At 39.8% G+C, this 18906-nt stretch overlaps 1 protein-coding gene across 3 annotated transcripts in view; it reads left to right on the top strand.

The window, feature by feature from the left end:
• The window catches only part of NF1 (neurofibromin 1), a 97120-nt gene that overhangs the window by 70647 nt on the left and 7567 nt on the right, over positions 1 to 18906 (top strand). For all 3 annotated transcript variants that reach the window (XM_086763019.1, XM_086763018.1, XM_086763017.1), the window contains 20 exons: positions 72 to 412; positions 1163 to 1365; positions 2375 to 2568; positions 4055 to 4195; positions 4412 to 4691; positions 5854 to 6068; positions 6284 to 6345; positions 6471 to 6585; positions 7249 to 7350; positions 8214 to 8354; positions 8720 to 8846; positions 9435 to 9566; positions 10094 to 10229; positions 11011 to 11168; positions 12075 to 12197; positions 12901 to 13028; positions 13757 to 13857; positions 15032 to 15174; positions 15854 to 15900; positions 16704 to 16920. In XM_086763019.1, the coding sequence (XP_086619145.1) occupies positions 72 to 412; positions 1163 to 1365; positions 2375 to 2568; positions 4055 to 4195; positions 4412 to 4691; positions 5854 to 6068; positions 6284 to 6345; positions 6471 to 6585; positions 7249 to 7350; positions 8214 to 8354; positions 8720 to 8846; positions 9435 to 9566; positions 10094 to 10229; positions 11011 to 11168; positions 12075 to 12197; positions 12901 to 13028; positions 13757 to 13857; positions 15032 to 15174; positions 15854 to 15900; positions 16704 to 16920 (3106 nt within the window). The remainder of the gene's footprint in view (positions 1 to 71; positions 413 to 1162; positions 1366 to 2374; positions 2569 to 4054; positions 4196 to 4411; positions 4692 to 5853; positions 6069 to 6283; positions 6346 to 6470; positions 6586 to 7248; positions 7351 to 8213; positions 8355 to 8719; positions 8847 to 9434; positions 9567 to 10093; positions 10230 to 11010; positions 11169 to 12074; positions 12198 to 12900; positions 13029 to 13756; positions 13858 to 15031; positions 15175 to 15853; positions 15901 to 16703; positions 16921 to 18906) is intronic.

Raw genomic sequence — 18906 nt, 5'->3', positions numbered from 1 at the left:
AAAGAAATGTCAGACTTCTTTCTGTGTTGTTAACAGTAGGTGCTGAACCATTTTTCTGTTCTCTTTCTAAGGTTGGGTCGACAGCTGTGCAGGTGACGTCAGCAGAACGAACACGAGTCCTGGGACAAACGGTGTTTTTAAATGATATATACTACGCCTCTGAAATTGAGGAAATATGTCTTGTTGATGAGAACCAGTTTACCTTAACCATTGCCAACCAAGGCACACCGCTCACCTTCATGCATCAGGAGTGCGAAGCCATCGTTCGGTCCATCATTCACATACGGACACGGTGGGAGCTGTCGCAGCCAGACTCCATCCCGCAGCACACTAAAATTCGTCCTAAGGACGTTCCTGGAACACTACTGAACATAGCGCTGCTCAACCTGGGAAGCTCAGACCCCAGTTTGCGGTATGGAGCTTGTAAATTCATGTCAACTTGGGTCAAAAATGTAAATTCTTTTCAAGGTTGTCTTAGTGTTAGCAAATCTCTCCTGAACAAAACAATTTTTCTTTCACCAAAACTAAAAAAAATGTACTTTTTAGTATAAGGAAAGATTGGGTTGTCTATAGGTGGGGAAAGGCATGCATACTGTCAGGGTAACTGAAGGCGTGAGGGAAACTTAATTCCCCTTTATAATTTCCCTTATTTTCCCTTTATAAATTCCCTTTTCCTTTTATAGGGAAACTTAATTTCCCTACTTACACTTTGCAATATATCTTTGTTAGGTACGTTTGGTTTTCATGGTGTTGAACTCTTTGTTTAATGACGTGGGAGCTGTACCTCTAAGAGCAGGCTCTGGGACCTGGTGAGAGAGCACTGCTTTGGGCTGGGGGCTGGCAGCCTCTCGGCCCTTGGCACTCTCTCTCCCAGCCCCTCAGGTGCATGTGGAGATATTTAGAATTTCCTGGAGGCCTTTCTGAGAAGTCCAGTGCAAAGTCCTTCAAGCATCCTCTTTAACCTCATCAAGGCAAATGTTGTCTCTCAATCTTAACTGGTACAGGGAAAAAGTTCAGGATTTTAAATGTAATCTCATATATAGCAGTATTGATTTCATTTTTAAAATGCCGGTCCTGCTACTGTGATGCCTTGGTGTAATGTGTGTATGTTAAAATGTACGAGAAAATGATTTTACAAGTCACGTTGCTTGCTTTGTTACAGGTCTGCTGCCTATAATCTTCTCTGTGCCTTAACCTGTACCTTTAATTTAAAGATTGAGGGCCAGTTACTGGAAACTTCAGGTCTGTGTATTCCTGCCAACAACACGCTATTTATTGTGTCTATTAGTAAGACTCTTGCAGCTAACGAGCCACACCTTACCTTAGAGTTCTTGGAAGAGTGTATTTCTGGATTTAGCAAATCTAGTAAGTAACACGAGTGTTCCTCAATGCTAACCGCCAGTCTGGACAGATTTAAGTTGGTAGCTGTCGAGTCAATTAACTCGTTTCATGTTTCTAAGTCACAATAAGTTTAAATTACAAAGGCTTCTCAGAGCTGTTTTAGCTCTTTTCAAGATTATCCATTTATAGCTGATTCTTAATAATCAGGTTGGGTAGTACTCTGAAGCCGGGCAGTTTCACAAACTGGTATGGCATCTGTTGGAGCAAAACCATTACTTTTAACATTTGAATGTGCCCTTTCGTTTCTCATGAAGTAGATTTTCTAAAAAAGGAGGCAACTGCCTTTTAAACTTTGAAATTAATCTTAAAACTAGTTTTCCTAGAGCTCTCACTTTTTTAGAGGATTGAGTTCATTTAGAAAGATCAATACAAATTATTTGTCTCATATTGCTGTTGATGGTTTTTCACAGTGAGTACTTTGGACAGATCTCTGTCAGACTGTTAGTAGTTCACCAGAAACAGAATATTGCAGAACAAAAATCAAAAATTGATGTCCCTGATAGCGAAGGTTTGAACCCTGGGATATACGTACACAGGACAGCTTCAGGGTTCTCTAGTCGTTTCACAGTCAGTCCTCCCGGGTTGGTTATGTCTCTCAGTTGTAAATCTGCTGCTGTTGCACTACTTTTGTCACTCTTTTGCCAGGCATAATACAGCTCTGACTTTACTGTTAGAAGCTGTTTAGAATACGTTCTCAAGATTATAAAGAAATTATCTTAAAGCAGTCCCATCTAATAATGAATGTACACGTCTTTGTCGCATCTCTTATTAAGATATTAAAATGTCAACATCTCCTTGCCAGATTCCTAGAGATGTTTCTTTTTGAAGCTTGTCTGTTTGCCCAGTATGATTTACTTAAGTCTGATAGTAATTATTTTAGACAATAAAACTGAAAGGAAAAGTGCTCACAGAAAAATGCTTATAAATGGAGATCAGTGCTCATTCTGTGTTACAAGGTGAATTTTTATTTCAGGTATTGAACTGAAACATCTTTGTCTGGAGTATATGACTCCCTGGCTGTCCAATCTGGTCCGATTCTGCAAACACAACGATGATGCTAAGCGCCAACGAGTCACTGCTATTCTTGACAAGCTTATAACAATGACAATAAATGAAAAGCAGATGTATCCTTCCATTCAAGCTAAGATATGGGGAAGCCTTGGACAGGTACCAGTTCTGCATAATTGCTTGCAGTTTGTTTATGAGCAGGTTGTAGTTTTTAACCACTTAAATGTTAATGCAGAAAAATAAAATTAATCTTGGCATGACCTAAGTATATTACCTGTATGGAGAGTAGTGTGCAAGGGCTGCTGAAGTTTCCGTTCTATAAAATACTTCATACAATCGTTAGTGAGCTGTGGCTTCTAGGAATGTGTTCCTAGCCCCCCACTGAGAATTGAGAATTAAGAATCTTTGGTATTACTCGTAATTATTTAATCAAAACCCCTGAATGTACAGGTACTGAACGGAAAGAACGAAGTACTAGCATTCGGAGGTGTGTTAGGCATGTGGTATTGCAAGAAGTCGTCTTTGTTTGTTTGTACTTTTAAAGCAGAAGCATTTTGATTACAATTGATAGAATATTAATCGTTCTGTTGATCATTAGCTTAACACTTAGCCAGATTCTGTCCTCATTCTCCCCACAAAGTTAAGAAAATGAAAAAACCAAACCCACCTGACATCACGTGTGCCATTCGTGAAAGGAGTGTCTAGAGAAATGAGATGGCTTTACTTGCTGTGACCAGGCTTGCTTACAAGCTTTGTATCAGCTTCCACATTGTCATATTATTTTTATTTTTTTTTAACTGTCATCCAAAACAATGCAGCCCAGCATCACAAAGCTGCTCTTGGAGAATGTGGGAGAGCTGACAAATGGATGGATTGAGTGCGTTTTCTTGCTTGGTCCAACTGGCCAAAGCCCAAATTTAAAAAAAAAAATTAAAAATCAATGTATTTGGAAAGCTTAAATCATGTTCAGAGCAATGTGACTGTTCTGTCCAGTATGAAAGTCTTAACAGGTAAATACGGAGAAGAAAATTAGAATATTAGATTTTCCACAGCCGTCTGTGGAAATTTCATCATGGACTCTGTTGAACCAGAATTTCAGCCAGTTTTCATAATACAAAGAGCTGAATTTGAACCAATACTGAAATAGCATTAATCTTAGCCTGCATGTTACATTGAGAGTTCTCTGCGCACGTGGACAGATTTGATTCTTACCTGCATACCTTAAATGCTAGTGCTCTAGGTAACATCTTTAACAGACCAGATCTTGCTTATTTCTCAGAAGCGTGTTTCTTTCCCTCACTTCACATCCAGTTTCTTCTTACTAGGTTCAGTATTTTATGAATTGTTATACTTTAAAATGGAAAATAACAGTAATACAGACTAAATTATAGTTTCTCCACAGTACTGAAGCACTTCGATTTGGAATGAAACCTGATGGAATTCAGCTTTACACTTCTAAAATTTACATCATTTTTTTTTCCGAAAGGCTAACAAATCACTAAAAGTGATGCTTTGATTTGTGGGAGTTATGCATCTTCAACTGAAAAAATGAATGATTCCTTATTTAAAAGGTGGTTTACTGTGAAAAAATAAAGTTAATCTCACTGAAAAAAGGTTTTGTTTTGTTTTGTTTTTTCTCTCACAGATAACAGATCTCCTCGATGTAGTGCTGGACAGTTTCATCAAAACCAGTGCCACAGGGGGTTTAGGCTCCATAAAAGCCGAGGTCATGGCAGACACAGCTGTAGCGCTTGCTTCTGGAAATGTAAAATTGGTTTCAAGCAAAGTGAGTTTCTGCTTTGCCTTAATTTCCTTTTGTATAGTAATTTCAGCTTACATAATAATGTGACACTGACACTTTCTGATAGCTCAGTAGTGCAAAAAACCATGATAACAGGTTCCAAGCAATAGAATAATTCCAGTGTCAAATTGTAATGGTTTTACTGAATTTTTGAGCTGTGCTCCTCATTTGAGTAAAACAAAATGGCTGCTCTCTTTTCAGGTGATTGGAAGGATGTGTAAAATAATCGACAAGACTTGTCTGTCGCCAACCCCTACGCTGGAGCAGCACCTGATGTGGGATGATATTGCTATTCTGGCACGTTACATGCTGATGCTCTCCTTCAACAATTCTCTGGATGTGGCAGCACATCTCCCCTACCTCTTCCATGTAGTTACTTTACTGGTGGCCACTGGTCCCCTTTCCCTCAGAGCTTCCACTCATGGTCTTGTCATCAACATCATTCATTCTCTTTGCACTTGTTCACAGCTTCACTTCAGTGGTAAGCTTTTTTTTTTTCAGATTTTCAGTTAAGCTGATTGCTCCTTAGTTTGTTTAAGAAATATTTAAATTGTCTTTCTCTCTTTAAACTATTCTGAGTGTTTGAAAATACCGTGTTGTAATTCAGCTTGCATACAAATCAGAATGAGGATATGATCTACAACAAATTAATACAGAATTAAAAAATGACTATCTGGTTTAGAGCAGGTGTGTAATGTAAATTGTTTGTATAATGAGTTTTAGAAAAAGAGAAGAAAGTACCAGTAAGTTCCTGTGATGCACACAAAGGAGAAAATATGTCTGTGCTAAAACTGGCTGGTATGCATCTTTTGAATGGTTGCATAATATGGTAACGAAAATATCAATTACGTAAGAGAATTGTGAAACTATACTGTTAAAACAGGTATTTTGCATACTGCTGTATTTTAGCAGTCCTAAAATAATTTGAATTGGCAAATATGTAGCTGTCACTTCTTACCACAGAAGTACAGTATAAAACCAGTCTAGATTCTGTGGATGAAAAAATTAAAAGTTTGTGTAATCTTGTCTTTTTTAAGTATCTGAAAGCTCATTTTATATCTATAAATATCAACAGAGTGAGTGTGTGTATACACACTCATGTTTATACATAAAGAAAAGCTTTGCTTTGACGCACAGAAAGGCAAGCATTCGTGTTTAAACAATGAATTTGAAGTACACTGAAATTAAATGAAAGCTCAGAATTGTAAAAATATTCAGTGCTAGTACCAGGGCTGTCATTTTCATCTGATTTAAGTGGCTTGCTTCGTCTTGGTGCCAGAGCCAAAAGCAGAACCTGACTGCAGCGTGCACTTACAGTACATTCGTATTTGAAAGCAGAAGCTCCTCAGGTTTCCGTTTTCTGAACCAGCGTGAGGAGAAGTCTCACAGAACCACATCTTTAAACAAGTTTCTTTCTACCTGTTTTTAGAGTACATCTTCCTGGTTCAGCAGTCTGTGCTGCAGACCACGGTTCTTGTGGTGTACTGTAGGAGAAGTAGCAAAGAAAACAGTATTGGAAAGTGCAAAATGACATGCAAGATGATTTTTCTACTTTTGTATTCATGGGAGTGTCAGTCTCAGAGTGTTGAAAATATGGATTGGATTTCAGTGGTTTAAATTTAATATGTACAATTTTTCAACAGAGGAGACCAAGCAAGTTTTAAGGCTGAGCTTGACTGAGTTCTCTCTGCCAAAATTTTATTTGCTGTTTGGAATCAGCAAAGTGAAGTCGGCTGCAGTCATAGCATTCCGATCCAGCTATCGGGACAGGTCCTTCTCACCCGGTTCCTATGAAAGGGAGACTTTTGCACTGACTTCGTTGGAAACTGTCACTGAGGCTTTGCTGGAGATCATGGAGGTACGTGGTTCAAAACAAAAGACATCATCTGTAAGGGAAAATGGCACTGCTTACACTTTCTACGGGCAAGCAGTGCAGTGAGATGTTACCTCCCGTGATGTGGAAATAAATGCTTAAGTAGCTGACTTCTGAGAACTAAAACAACTGCAGATTCTGAATTTTAAAAAGACTTTTTCTTAATGCTACATGTATTCAAACAATATAATTCTTTTTAGGCTTGTATGAGGGATATTCCAACGTGCAAGTGGCTGGACCAATGGACTGAACTAGCTCAAAAGTATGTCGTAGATCTCAAAACGTCACCCCTGCCCACCTGTGTAGTGTATTTAGAATTCTCAACTTCTTTCTATACAGCCTATTGTTGGGTATTTGTTTAATGTAGCGTGCTCTGTTTCTTCACAGGTTTGCATTCCAATATAACCCATCCCTGCAGCCAAGAGCACTCGTTGTCTTTGGCTGTATAAGTAAACGTGTCTCTCATGGACAAATAAAACAAATAATCCGGATTCTTAGCAAGGTAACAGACCCCTATACCTTAAATCTATTTGGTGGCAATACGTTTCATCAGTGCTGCAACTTGTAGAGTAACAGTAGCTTTCAATATTGAGTTTAAAAGTCGAGACACTGAGGTTGATCTAGAAGTTGGTATTTAAATAAACGCAGAATTTTTCTGTTAAGGCATTCAGCTGCACGCACGTGATTCAAAACTTCCTTTTTTTTTTTTAAAGGAAGCTAATAATCTAGTGTGTTACAAGTAAATACAATAAAGAGCAGGGCATTTGTATAAGAAAACTGTGAAACAGACTGCCTAGCTTGGTAACAATGTTCTGTATATTCTAAAAAAGGCTGTGTTCCCTAGCAAGTAAACAGCATGCTGAATATGCTTCTTTTTAAGCATTTTGTTAGAGTTTTATGGACATAAGCTTTAATTGAACATTATCTGCTGTTCTCTAATTCTTGCACCCTGTCCTGCAGCCGTACTTGCTTAACGCATGGTGTGTAATTGCTATCAGCAATACGTATATCGCTTCTGTGTAAACCTCCGTTTGTAAAACTCCTTGACAATGGGTTTAAAATCAGCTGAAGCTTTGTAAACCAACTGAGAGCAACAATTCTTTTTTTACAAAGCAAAATTATGGTTGTATTTTTAATTACTCTTTTTTTTTTCCCCTACAAAAAGGGACTTGAGAGCTGTTTAAAAGGCCCTGATAATTACAATAGCCAAGTTCTGATAGAAGCTACAGTTATAGCACTCACCAAGCTGCAACCTCTTCTTAATAAGGTAAACAACTGGATTTTTAGAGTAAACAGAGAACATATTTGTAAATGAAAATTGTAATTATGAGTATAATCTCAAAAATGTAAGTAGGTTGCAATATCTAAGTTCACGCTTCACTGCTATGAGTCATGCTCCAAAGTACTACATATGGGAAATACGTCAGATGTTCGTATGGTACCTGTGAAAAGGCTTTAAAAATGCGTTAGAATGTACTGTTCTGCTTCATCCAGCCGGGCCACGGCAGTACAAGGGCTGTCTTAATGCCTTCCAAAAGATTTTCAGGCTTGGCTTTCAAATGTTTGCTGATACGTGCTTTTCAGCAGACGTTAGTCCTGCCTGATCTGGTGTTGTTAGCCATCTCTGTGGTACCTGCCAGTTTGTTATTTGATATGCCATTAATGAAGAGCCTCAGGTATTTTCTGTTAGTAAATAAAACTTGTTCCTAGAAAAATCTGCTCCTTAAGAGACCCAAGAAGAAATTGCCTGGCCGGTTACATGTGCAGAGTTGGAATCCATTTTCAACACATGCTCTCAGATTGATAAGACACATTTCTTTTCAGTCTGGTGAAGGGCAATGTGCGTCTGACATCTTCGTGAGCAAGGGAAGGAATGTAAGAGAGAAGGAGTGGCTTGGGGAGAAGAAGGTGGCTTGAAATTACTTTACTGTATACTATTCACCTGTTATAAGTGCATTAAGACTACGGGTTCATATCAACATCTGTGGTGTTGGAATGGGTGTGGTTGAGGACAGCCTGCTACAAGAAGGATCGTAACGCATACACAAACCCTTGTGTCAGTCCTGTTTGTTCTTCATTTACAGGAACTGACTCGAAAGTGAAATTGTGACATTTCCTTTTTCCTTCTAGGATTCTCCTATGCACAAGGCCCTCTTTTGGGTGGCGATGGCAGTGCTGCAGCTAGATGAGGTGAACTTGTACTCGGCAGGTACTGCGCTCCTTGAGCAGAACCTGCATACCTTGGACAGCCTTCGCGTATTCAATGATAAGGTGAGCTGTTAGCAGTCCGCTGTGACTCACCCTTCGTTCGTGTAAGCAGTGAATCTGCTAAAAAGGAAAAAAATGCCTTGTCCTGCTGGATAGTAGTTAGGCAAGTAAAACTAGAATTTGCCTCAGAAATTGTTTCACTTGGGTAATATGAACAGTAAAACTAGGATGTAGAGATGAAACTCTTATTATTCTGTTCTAAACTAGAACAGAAATGTATAGATGTGTTTTGTTCAAGAGTGTGTTTTTATTTTCATGTAAGCTCTTAAAATTACTGTTTTGTCAGTTTAAAACAAAACAAAACAAAACACTTGAAATGTGATGAGTAACTTTGAGGTAACTCCTGTATTTAATTTTTTGTGGGTCAGAGCCCAGAGGAGGTGTTTATGGAGATCAGGAGACCACTGGAATGGCACTGCAAGCAGATGGATCATTTTGTTGGGCTAAATTTCAACTCCAACTTCAACTTCGCACTAGTGGGACACCTCCTGAAAGGTAAGAGTACATATTGCTGTTCACTTTAGGTGAACGCTCTTAACTCTGAAGGAAAAACAAGTCCATGGATAAAGAGGAAAACTGGATGGTGGATTTTAAGTAACTTGGATTACAGAATAGATGAAGAATTAAATGTTCTTTGACTAAAGGACTTTGCCAGGTTTCCCATATACATGTCCTGTAAAGGTCTTCAGCGCTGATGATACGAATTCTTAACTGCCGCAGGATGCGTGGCTTCACTTGCTGCATGCTTTAGTGCTTCCTCCGGGAATGCTCTCTCTCTGCATGTTTGCCTGTGTTCAGGCTCACTGTTTCTTTTAGATTGAAATTAGAATTGAATTAGATTTAGATTGTGAGAGGAGAGATGTATGTACAGACATTTGAAATTATGTGATTCTGGGGGGAGAGACAGAAAAAATCAGTCTCGAATGTGTAGTTTCTGTTAGCATTGTGCTTTCCTGACTGTTTACATGACGTTTCCCCGAGAGCATACTGAAAAATATTTATAAATCTTTTTAAAATATTAATGCTACAAAAATATACATTAACATTAAATACAATATTTGGTTTCTTAACCTCATTTCTTAGGGTACAGGCATCCTTCTCCTACCACTGTAGCAAGAACAGTAAGGATTTTGCATACACTACTAGCTCTGGTGAACAAACATAGGAACTGCGACAAGTTTGAGGTGAACACCCAGAGCGTAGCTTATCTAGCAGGTAAAAATCAAAAAAACAAACGTTCTTTTAAATGTGTGCTAACTGAAAAGGAATGGATTCATGTGGGAATTCTTACGGTTTTAGGTTGATAAAATTGTACCAACATAAAGGAAACTTGTAACTGGAGACAGACAAAAGTCTGGGCTAGGCTGGGGGTGCATCAGCTGAAGCTTTCTGTGGGCTGGGCTTGCCAGCACGAGAGCTCCTGTGCAGCTGGAATACCTCAGGGAGGCCGTCGGTTTCGTGTTTAAGTGCATGTCCTAGAACATTCACATTCCTAGTGGTCTGGAAATAGAAATGGTGACTATGTGAGGGCAAATATTTAAATCACGTAATTGTAGCTGGATGGGGAATAGAATTCTTTTAAAATTACCTACCTTTAATCTGTATATATTTCATAAGGTGTAATTATATCTCAATGGTCGTCTTTATACTAAGTAAAAAATATGAATTGATAGAATATTGCTTATGTTCTTCAATATATTCCTACTGTGGAAAACTTATGTTAGCTTTCTTTGAATTTTTAGCTTTGCTGACAGTATCTGAGGAAGTTCGAAGTCGCTGCAGCCTAAAACATAGGAAGTCTCTCTTGTTGACAGACGTGTCAATGGAAAATGTTCCTATGGATACATACCCCATACATCACAGTGACACTAGCTATAGGTTGGTTGTCTAACTTTTAGATAAGTTATCCAAATTTCAGTGTCTATTTAATTCAGTAAGTTATCTAAAGGTAACCTGTGGTATATTGAAAACCGAACCCCACATTCATACAGCTATGATCAAGAGTCACAGAGAAATTTGGGTATCATGTTTCTGTAGATTTCATTTTGGGATCCGTAAAGCTGATTCAGAGCTTAGCTGCTTTGGAGGTTCTCAAACTCTTTGCTAACCTCTTTCTACAAGACCTAATTTCACCTTATTTTTTGTTTATATTTTAGAAGAAACTTTTGTCCTTTTAAGAGCTTCAAGGCATGTACTGAGCATTCACTTGGTCCATGTCACTGGAAAATCTTGACACCTTATAGCCTGTCTGTAAGCAGCCACAGAGAGAAGCTAAGAAATCAACCTAGAAGTGACATGGAGAGGCGGTTTCTCTTAATAGGGAGCGCTTTGCTCAGTATCTCTCTTCTTAGCGACCAGTATGGAGTAGCAGATTATTGAATAGCTTCCATCTTGCCTCATAGGCTGATTTGCTTGTGTTCTTTTCATTGCTTTATTTTTTTATCTCTTGCTCATTACATTCATATCAGATTGTTAGTTATCACTAGCTCAGACATTTTTGCAAGCAAAGTAATTACTGTTTCTTAATGTGTATTTTTGGGGAGATTAACCTGTTAGGAGAGATGGATTTAATAAAGGATAGTTTGGCTAGTTGAAACAGTTACGCCTTAATGTGCACAGTTTTAAAGATTTTCTGAATGTAATTTCTCTGCACTTTCAGGACACTAAAGGAAAATCAACCATGGTCATCACCAAAGGGGTCAGACAGACATCTGGCTGCCAGTTACCCGACAGTGGGACAGATAAGTCCTCGAACACGAAAATCCATGAGTTTGGATATGGGGCAGCCTTCACAAGCGAACACTAAAAAACTTCTAGGTTATTAAGATAACTAACTTACTAATTCGTCTACACAATACCTCAGGAAGTGTTACTGGAGAAAAATTATACTTGTATTTATTCTGACTTTAAATGTGTATTCCTGATTCAGAGGGATATATGTAGTTGCTACAAAGTACAAATTAGAGAGCCCTGTACAGTTAAAGAGGACTAACTCAGTTCTTTTCGTCATGAAGGGGGGGAAGCAAGAGTGACACTTGAAAATGTGTGTGTTGAAGTGGAGGAGGAAAAAAAGAAAGAAAGAAAAAAAGATATTCCAGATGCTGTAGAGTCATAGTGCCAGTTTTGTGCCATCAGCCCCCTTTCAGTAGAACCAAGAAGCTGAGTACCTTAGCTTAGCTACTCTGTTGAGTATCTTATGCTAGAAGAGATGGTCCCAAAACATTTCGGATGTTTTGGAAGCAATCTGATTTTTATTCATGGCTTCTCAGTGCATCGTGTTTACAAGCGAAATCTTAATATCAGAGAAACAAGATGAGTTGCTTTGCGTGACTTGCGGTTACCCTTTTACATTCTGTGGTATATCTGCAAGAAGAGGGGCGTTTCTTTCATTACAACCCTATTACTGCTTCCTTTTCAGTAATCACATCTTGGCATGTTTATTCAGTGTGATGTGTTGACCAGGAGACCATAGCATGCCCACAGCTTACATATTTGAATAAATTGCATGCTTTCCTCATACGTATTGTGAAGCATTTTGGAAACTGTGATGGAGAGCGGCATGGTGTGATCGTATTTTCTCTACCATCCCTGAAAATGGTGAAAATGTCCCCAGATTCCTATCAGTACATCATAGATAGGAGAGTAGCTTGGCCAGAAAATCAGAAACAGTTAGAATATGGATTTGGGTTTAATGTTTTTAATTGCCTGATAAATTGTTTTTAGGTACAAGGAAAAGTTTTGACCATTTGATATCGGACACAAAGGCTCCTAAAAGGCAAGACATGGAATCTGGAATCACAACGCCTCCCAAAATGAGGAGAGTAGCCGAAAATGATTATGAAATGGGTGAGAAACAGGACTAACATTTTCAGAATAATACTAGTTATAAATGCTTTGTATATATATACAAAGGATTATTTCTAAATTCAATGTTTATTTGCCTAGGTTACTACAAGGTAAGGGAGAAATATCCTTCTTAACAGTGGCTTCTGGAGAGTACAGTCTTCCATATCACTGGCAACTGAGGCTTGAACTGGAGTTGCTCAGTTTGCAGTTGCAGGGTAAAGGACAGCTATAAAGTATTGCATACAGGAGTGAAATTAAATAAATAAAATTTGGCTTTTTATAAGTTAAGAAGCCCTAGCTGCAAATTCCTCCAGGAGATGGAACGTGACCTGATGCCTAGAATGCCTCTCTTCATCTTCTGCCACATCTGCTTCCTGTGCCCCCACCCCCAATTGCAATGCAAGACCAGGGTTCTGCTGTGGTATCTGACGCCAGTCTGCTGCCTGACCCTGAGCAGGGTACTGACCACCCCTGGGCCTGTATTTCAGTGAGCAGGAAATTGGGGTTATCGTTTGCCATTTGGTAACACATCCCATGAAATGGGCTAGCGCTGCTAGCACCACAGCATAGCTGTTGCTTTGGTACTTTATGAAAAGGCTGGTGAACTCTGCAGTTTGCATATGACTGGACTTGTGCAAGAGCTAGTTCTATTTTGGTTTGGGTTTGTTTTGCTTTGGATGAGTTGCTCTTTTTTATCTGGCAGAAACCCAGAGAATATCACCGCAGCAACACCCGCATCTTCGAAAAGTCTCTGTTTCTGAGTCAAATGTCCTCCTAGATGAAGAAGTTCTGACTGACCCAAAAATTCAAGCACTGCTGCTTACAGTTCTTGTAAGCTTTCTTTCTGTCTGTTGTCTGTTATTTTCTGATACTCGTTTGTCTTCCAAAGCAGCATACATGTTCCTTGCAGTGTTTCAGATTCATATGGATCAGAATCACTGTGGTGTGCAAGTCTGTTCTTTTGCTGCCGTTCTTCCAACTTTCTAGGAATTGTTGTTAGGAATCTATTTAATGCTCTTTGAGAGCAAATACTGAATTTTCATTATTCTGTATTGTTCTGTAGAACTTGTCCAACAATTGCGCCTTTTTCCTGGCAGATTTTTTATCACAAACTAATTTTACATAATAAAAGGATATTAATATATTATACTTAAAAAGTTAAGAAGTGAAAATTGTTAGAATGCCAGCAAAATTAAGTTTTAAAATGGTTAACTAGTAATACAGGTACAGTATGATAGGGCTTTCCTCAGAGGTGCCAGTATAGTTACATTCCTGCTGTAATTCAGAAAAACTTACTTGCTCACTTTTGTGAAAGACTGACTAGCTACATTTTTGCCAAAATGGAAGCCATTACCAGCTGGTTTTTTTTTTTTTTTTGTTTCCCACATACACATAACATAACTTGATTCCATGTCCAAAGAGGACATAAATTAATCTTTTGTAATGCTGTGTTCTGCTATTCAGAAACCTTAAAGCCTTAAGCTACAACAACAACAAAAGCCTGTAACTACTTAAATTAAATCAGAAGCATGCTAATGTAATCCTTTGCATTATGACAGGCAACGTTAGTGAAGTACACTACGGATGAGTTTGACCAGCGGATTCTGTACGAGTATTTAGCAGAAGCCAGTGTTGTCTTCCCAAAGGTCTTTCCTGTTGTGTAAGTACCTGAAACTCAGTTTGTGGGGACTCTGCACCGGGCCCTTCCTGTGGAAGGTCTCTGGACCAGGACGAGCATGTGTGAGACACTAAGCCATCCGTAGGTTACTAGCTGCGCTCTGTCTGTGGCTTGTTGAGACAGATGTCCATAGCAATTTGAGAATCCTCCTTTTCCCCTGTGTTAAATGAATGTGAAGTTCTTACTGGAATAGCATCCTCAGACGGCCCTGCTGCAGGTGTCCTCCAAAGCACTCTGCAGCGTCGGGGGCCTGGCAGAGCGTGGGAGAGCCCTGGCCGCCGTTGCTAGGGAGCTGCCTGTACAGCCATTGGTTCCATCCAAAAGCTTTCAGCGTCATTGCTGCCGTTGCTCTCGTTGAGTGACTGAGCGTTATTTTATCGCCAGTCTGGTACTGCAAAGAATCAAGTTACATTTTAGTCCGTCCAGGCACCTTTCTGTACAAGTCAGTATGTACCATCTCTCAAATATTATTTTCACCCCAGTCAGACTCCGATTTTGTAATCAGTACCCCGAGTGCATATCAAAACTGACACGAAGCATAGCTCAGGATGCTCTTGGATGTATTCCATTAGATATCCTTTGGAAGTAGTATTCGCTGGAGTCAATACGTGCAAGGGAAACCCAGCTATCAGAAATTAAGATGAATAGACTTTTAAAACTGACCTGAGCATGATTTTAAAATAATGCTACCTTCTTCTAGCTTGATAAAGTCAAAATGAATACAAGTTCTGTGAGTTATTGAAACCACAATTGTAGGTAACTGGGACTTGTATTGAAAAAAAACCCAAAACACGCAGAAGTTCTGCAAGGGAGCTGAAATGAGACAGTACCCCCGCGAGTTTAAAAAAACTGCTTTGGAATTACAGCTCTGACATGTACACAGATCCAGTGAATGTTTTTTTGATTGAAAATAATTAAGATATTTGCAATTTGAAGGGCTAGGTAAATGCTTTAATAGGTTATACTGTTAGTACAATTTTTTGGAAGGATTACTCAACGTGAGAGTCCTCACTGAACATACACAGGAATGGTTTTGTACTTCCAGATTCAGAGATTTCGAAAATCCCAACTTAACTGCTGTTTGCTAAAGGCAGTTCGGAACTGCAGTTTTGTTTCATTTAATGAACAAAAAATAAGCCGCTTCTCTCTTCTTCAGGCATAATTTATTGGATTCCAAGATCAATACCCTTTTATCGCTGTGCCAGGATCCAAATTTGTTGAATCCAATTCACGGGATTGTTCAGAGTGTTGTCTACCATGAAGAGTCTCCACCCCAGTACCAGACGTCTTACCTACAGAGTAAATATTTTTCCATTTTTATAAAAACTGTTGTATTTTAAGTTAGACTTACTACCGAAAATGTTTCGGGATTATTGCAGCCTTGATAGAATAGTCAGCCAGTCCTGTGTGGCGCCTCTCCAACTTCATATATGCTAGCAAAATTAAGAGTTTGCTTATTAAAAACAAACCCTACTGACAGGAATATTAAAACTGCTTGCTGCAGTTATGCACTGAGTATTAAAAGTATTACACCATCTACTGAGCAAAAAGTAGTTGAAACTCAGTATTGTTTCCAGTAACCAGTGTAAGGAAGTAGAAACGATGTAACACTTGAACTCTTAAAACCTAAATTTTTTTTTGTGGTACTTAATCAAAAATCTTCCTATGGAAGATCCGTAGGAAAAAGATGAGAGTTGAGAAAAATGTTGATGTCATTTTTAAAATGAGATGTGTGTGCACATGCTAAATTGAAGTTTTAAAATATCAAAAATTTATTTTATGACAGTTCTGAGATTTTGGGTTTTTTTCAACTTAAGTATCTCATATACAAATTAAAATACCTTAATTGTATGCAACTCCAAATGAAACTGTTTCGTTTTCATGCCTCAGTAAACCCAAGTGATGTACTATGTGTGCGTTCTAGTTTTTATCAGCTGAGAACTGTGGTTTTGTGATAACATTTGATTTGTTGCTGTAGGTTTTGGATTTAATGGGTTGTGGAGGTTTGCTGGCCCATTTTCTAAGGTAAGAGCTGTATATAAATTCAGTAGTGTTTTGCTCAGTTATTTTCTGTATGAAGTACGTTGGTGCTCCAGGAAGGATGCAGATAAATGACAAGTCACAGAATTTGTATGAGCAAGTTTGTAATATAAGGCTGCCTTCTATAGCTAAAGCAGTTTTTGAGACTGAATCAGATATTCTGGTGGACCTGGTACGGTCACATTCCCAAAGCTGGGTGAAAGCAGTCAGGTGTGTAAACGTGCCTTCTTACGGCTCCCCGGCTCGCCGAGGGGCTCGGCTGGACGCTGGCGTTCAGAAAGCCCTTCGCTCGTTAGGTGCAGCTTACAGTGTATGGGATGAAACTGATAAGAGCGATAATCCCATGAGGATAAACTTCGTGTCACAGCAGAACAAATAATGGAGCGCTGGCCGTCTGTGCTGCCCTTGGCTCCCTCCGGTCGCTGTAACAGAGTGGGGTGGGCCGGGCAGGCAGGGCTGTGGTGGTGGGCCTGGGGGCACAGGCAGCGCTCTCGGTAACGGTGGGTGCACCTCGTGGACCAGACGGCCCTTCTTTTCTGGGTTCGTGCTTCCACGTGCGACTGAAATTACACCTGCGGGTGGTCTTCAGTGTGTGCATTTGGGTGAATCTGGAAAAGACCACAAATCAGTCTTTACAGATACTCACATCAAATGCTTTTTTGAATTTTCCAGCAAGACCAGTGTGATGCTAGAGGGAGTTCTGGGGCAAAGCTCATATTGACACAAAAGCGGAAAGACAAGAACTGATCTTTTTTCCTTTCTTCCCCCTCACCTCCCATCACCCGCAGCAAACGCAAATCCCAGACTATGCTGAGCTCATAGTGAAGTTTCTTGATGCCTTGATTGACACGTATTTGCCTGGAATTGATGAGGAAACCAGTGAAGAATCTCTCCTGACGCCCACGTCTCCGTATCCTCCCGCAGTGCAGAGCCAGCTGAGCATCACGGCTAACCTGAACCTTTCCAACTCCATGACCTCGCTCGCCACTTCCCAGCACTCCCCAGGTCAGTACCTGTTCTGGTACTACGCAGGTAAGGGAAACGCGTTGAGTTTACTGCTTTTGTAGCCAAACGCTCAGTCTCGTCTCTTCGGATGTCTTTATGTATCAGACATCACTGCATCCCTCAGTCAAAGGAATATTAAACTGTTTGCTAAGCCATTACATTGGTATTTCAGGTGCTGCGTTCTGCCCAGCACAAAAGCTATCTTCCAGGTCACTGTACGTGAGAGAGCATGAAGTGCATCGGAGCGAGTAACAGCTGCATCTTAATGTGGAACACGTGCAGCAGTGGGGCCTGGAAAATTAATAGATAGAAAGAGATAATCGTGACATTTTGCAAGGAGAATAACACCTGTCTGGGCACTGCAAGGTAGCACACAGTAGGAAAAATAATCCAGAACTGTGGCGTGGAAGAGTGTCTGGGCTGACTCGGTTTCCGCTGACTACATGACTTAAGGGCAGCGCATCTGTAGACAGCGTCACACAAGGCCGTACTCTGCCTAGAAGAAAGGAAGTGTTCCTGTAGCTAAATGTGGATACTGGGTCGGTTCAGACTGCTGTACTGCCAGGAATACGCCGATGGTAAAATGAAGGTGTGCAAGAAAAGAGCAGTCATGAAAGGCAGTAAGCGGATAAAAACGCTAAATTCCTTCTGGCATGGGGAGAGGGGAATTACTGGGAGATGCAGCGGTAAATTTAACAGCAGAGGTTTTGAGGGGAAAAAAAAAAAAAACCGAAAAAAAGAGAGTAAAACTTACTCAGTATAGCAGATGAGGCATAAGCTGGGGGAAGTTAAATATAGGAAGAAAACAGCATTTATGTCAAAGAAATCTGCACCAAGACTTTTCCTGAAGTGATTTTGGGTTAGTGTCTCTCATACTGAGGAAATTCTTTTCTCTTCTATGTAATAAAAATTATGCTGTGTGGTATTTCTCAAATGATGGTTTAACGATTGCAGTTCTGAACACTGAAGTCAGTCAGCCTTTTATTTCTGCTTTGTTTCTAGCCTTGACGGAAGGCTACAAACCACTGGTATGTAGGTGTAATATTTACAGAGGTGCTTTGGGTTTTTTCACTCCTGTTGTTACTGGTTTCTGCTAGCCCTGAAATAAGCTCCACTTAGCTGTGCTTAGCTCTGTTCAGGAGATCTGGTGTTCCACATTACCAGTTTGCTCACAGAGGCTGTGCGTGTTTTTCATTCGGTATGCAGAGGTGAGGCTCGTGCGGAGGTGTGGCAGAGGTGAGACAGTGCTCTGTGTTTGGATAATTTGGGAATAGTGGTTTCTTTTTTCAGTTCATGCAGTGAAAAGTGATCACAACTTGTTTTTTTCCAGTATGGGAAGCCAAGGTAAATTGTTTACATTTGGGGAGTTCACCTTCTTGAAATCCTGATGCTGTGTTCTAGAATGATATTTCAAGATGCCTGTCAGTCTAAATATACTCAAACCAGGATTGCTTTCCAGTTTCCTGCCAATTCAGGATGATTTATTACATTAAATAATGTTGTCCCAAGTGAGGAGAGAAAGTGTGAAGCATGTTTTCCAGTTTTAGAGACAGCTGTTTGACTTAACGTCTTCCAGTGTCCGTTATGTGGTAGGAGTGTAGAGTGCAGCCGCTATATTACATTATCATGCCATTAATTCTGTAAGTAGAAATATTTCTGTATACAAACTCCTAAGAGGCTGCAGGTACAGATAACAAGCAAGATTATGGAAAAAGAAAGTGGTTTGATAGAAACTTTCTTATTGATCGTACAGCTGAGAATTGTCTGTGACAACAGGGGGAGGATGGAATTAAAGGGCAAAACACAGACCTTGCCTGAAGGTACGTACGGTATGGGCAGCATCCTCCCGTTCAGAGTGCAGCATTGGTGCCAGCTCCCAGCCGTTCTCTTCGCATGGATGAAGCGATGGTGCAGGATTAGGCCGTCTACTAGCGACAAAAGCACTTTGCTATGTAAATGCCGTCCTTCCTGAGGTCTCACTTCCTA

Source organism: Chlamydotis macqueenii, chromosome 19, assembly GCF_036417535.1.
Source record: "Chlamydotis macqueenii isolate bChlMac1 chromosome 19, bChlMac1.mat, whole genome shotgun sequence".
NCBI classification, from domain to species: Eukaryota; Metazoa; Chordata; class Aves; order Otidiformes; family Otididae; genus Chlamydotis; species Chlamydotis macqueenii.
This window is presented reverse-complemented; position numbering and strand designations above follow the sequence as displayed.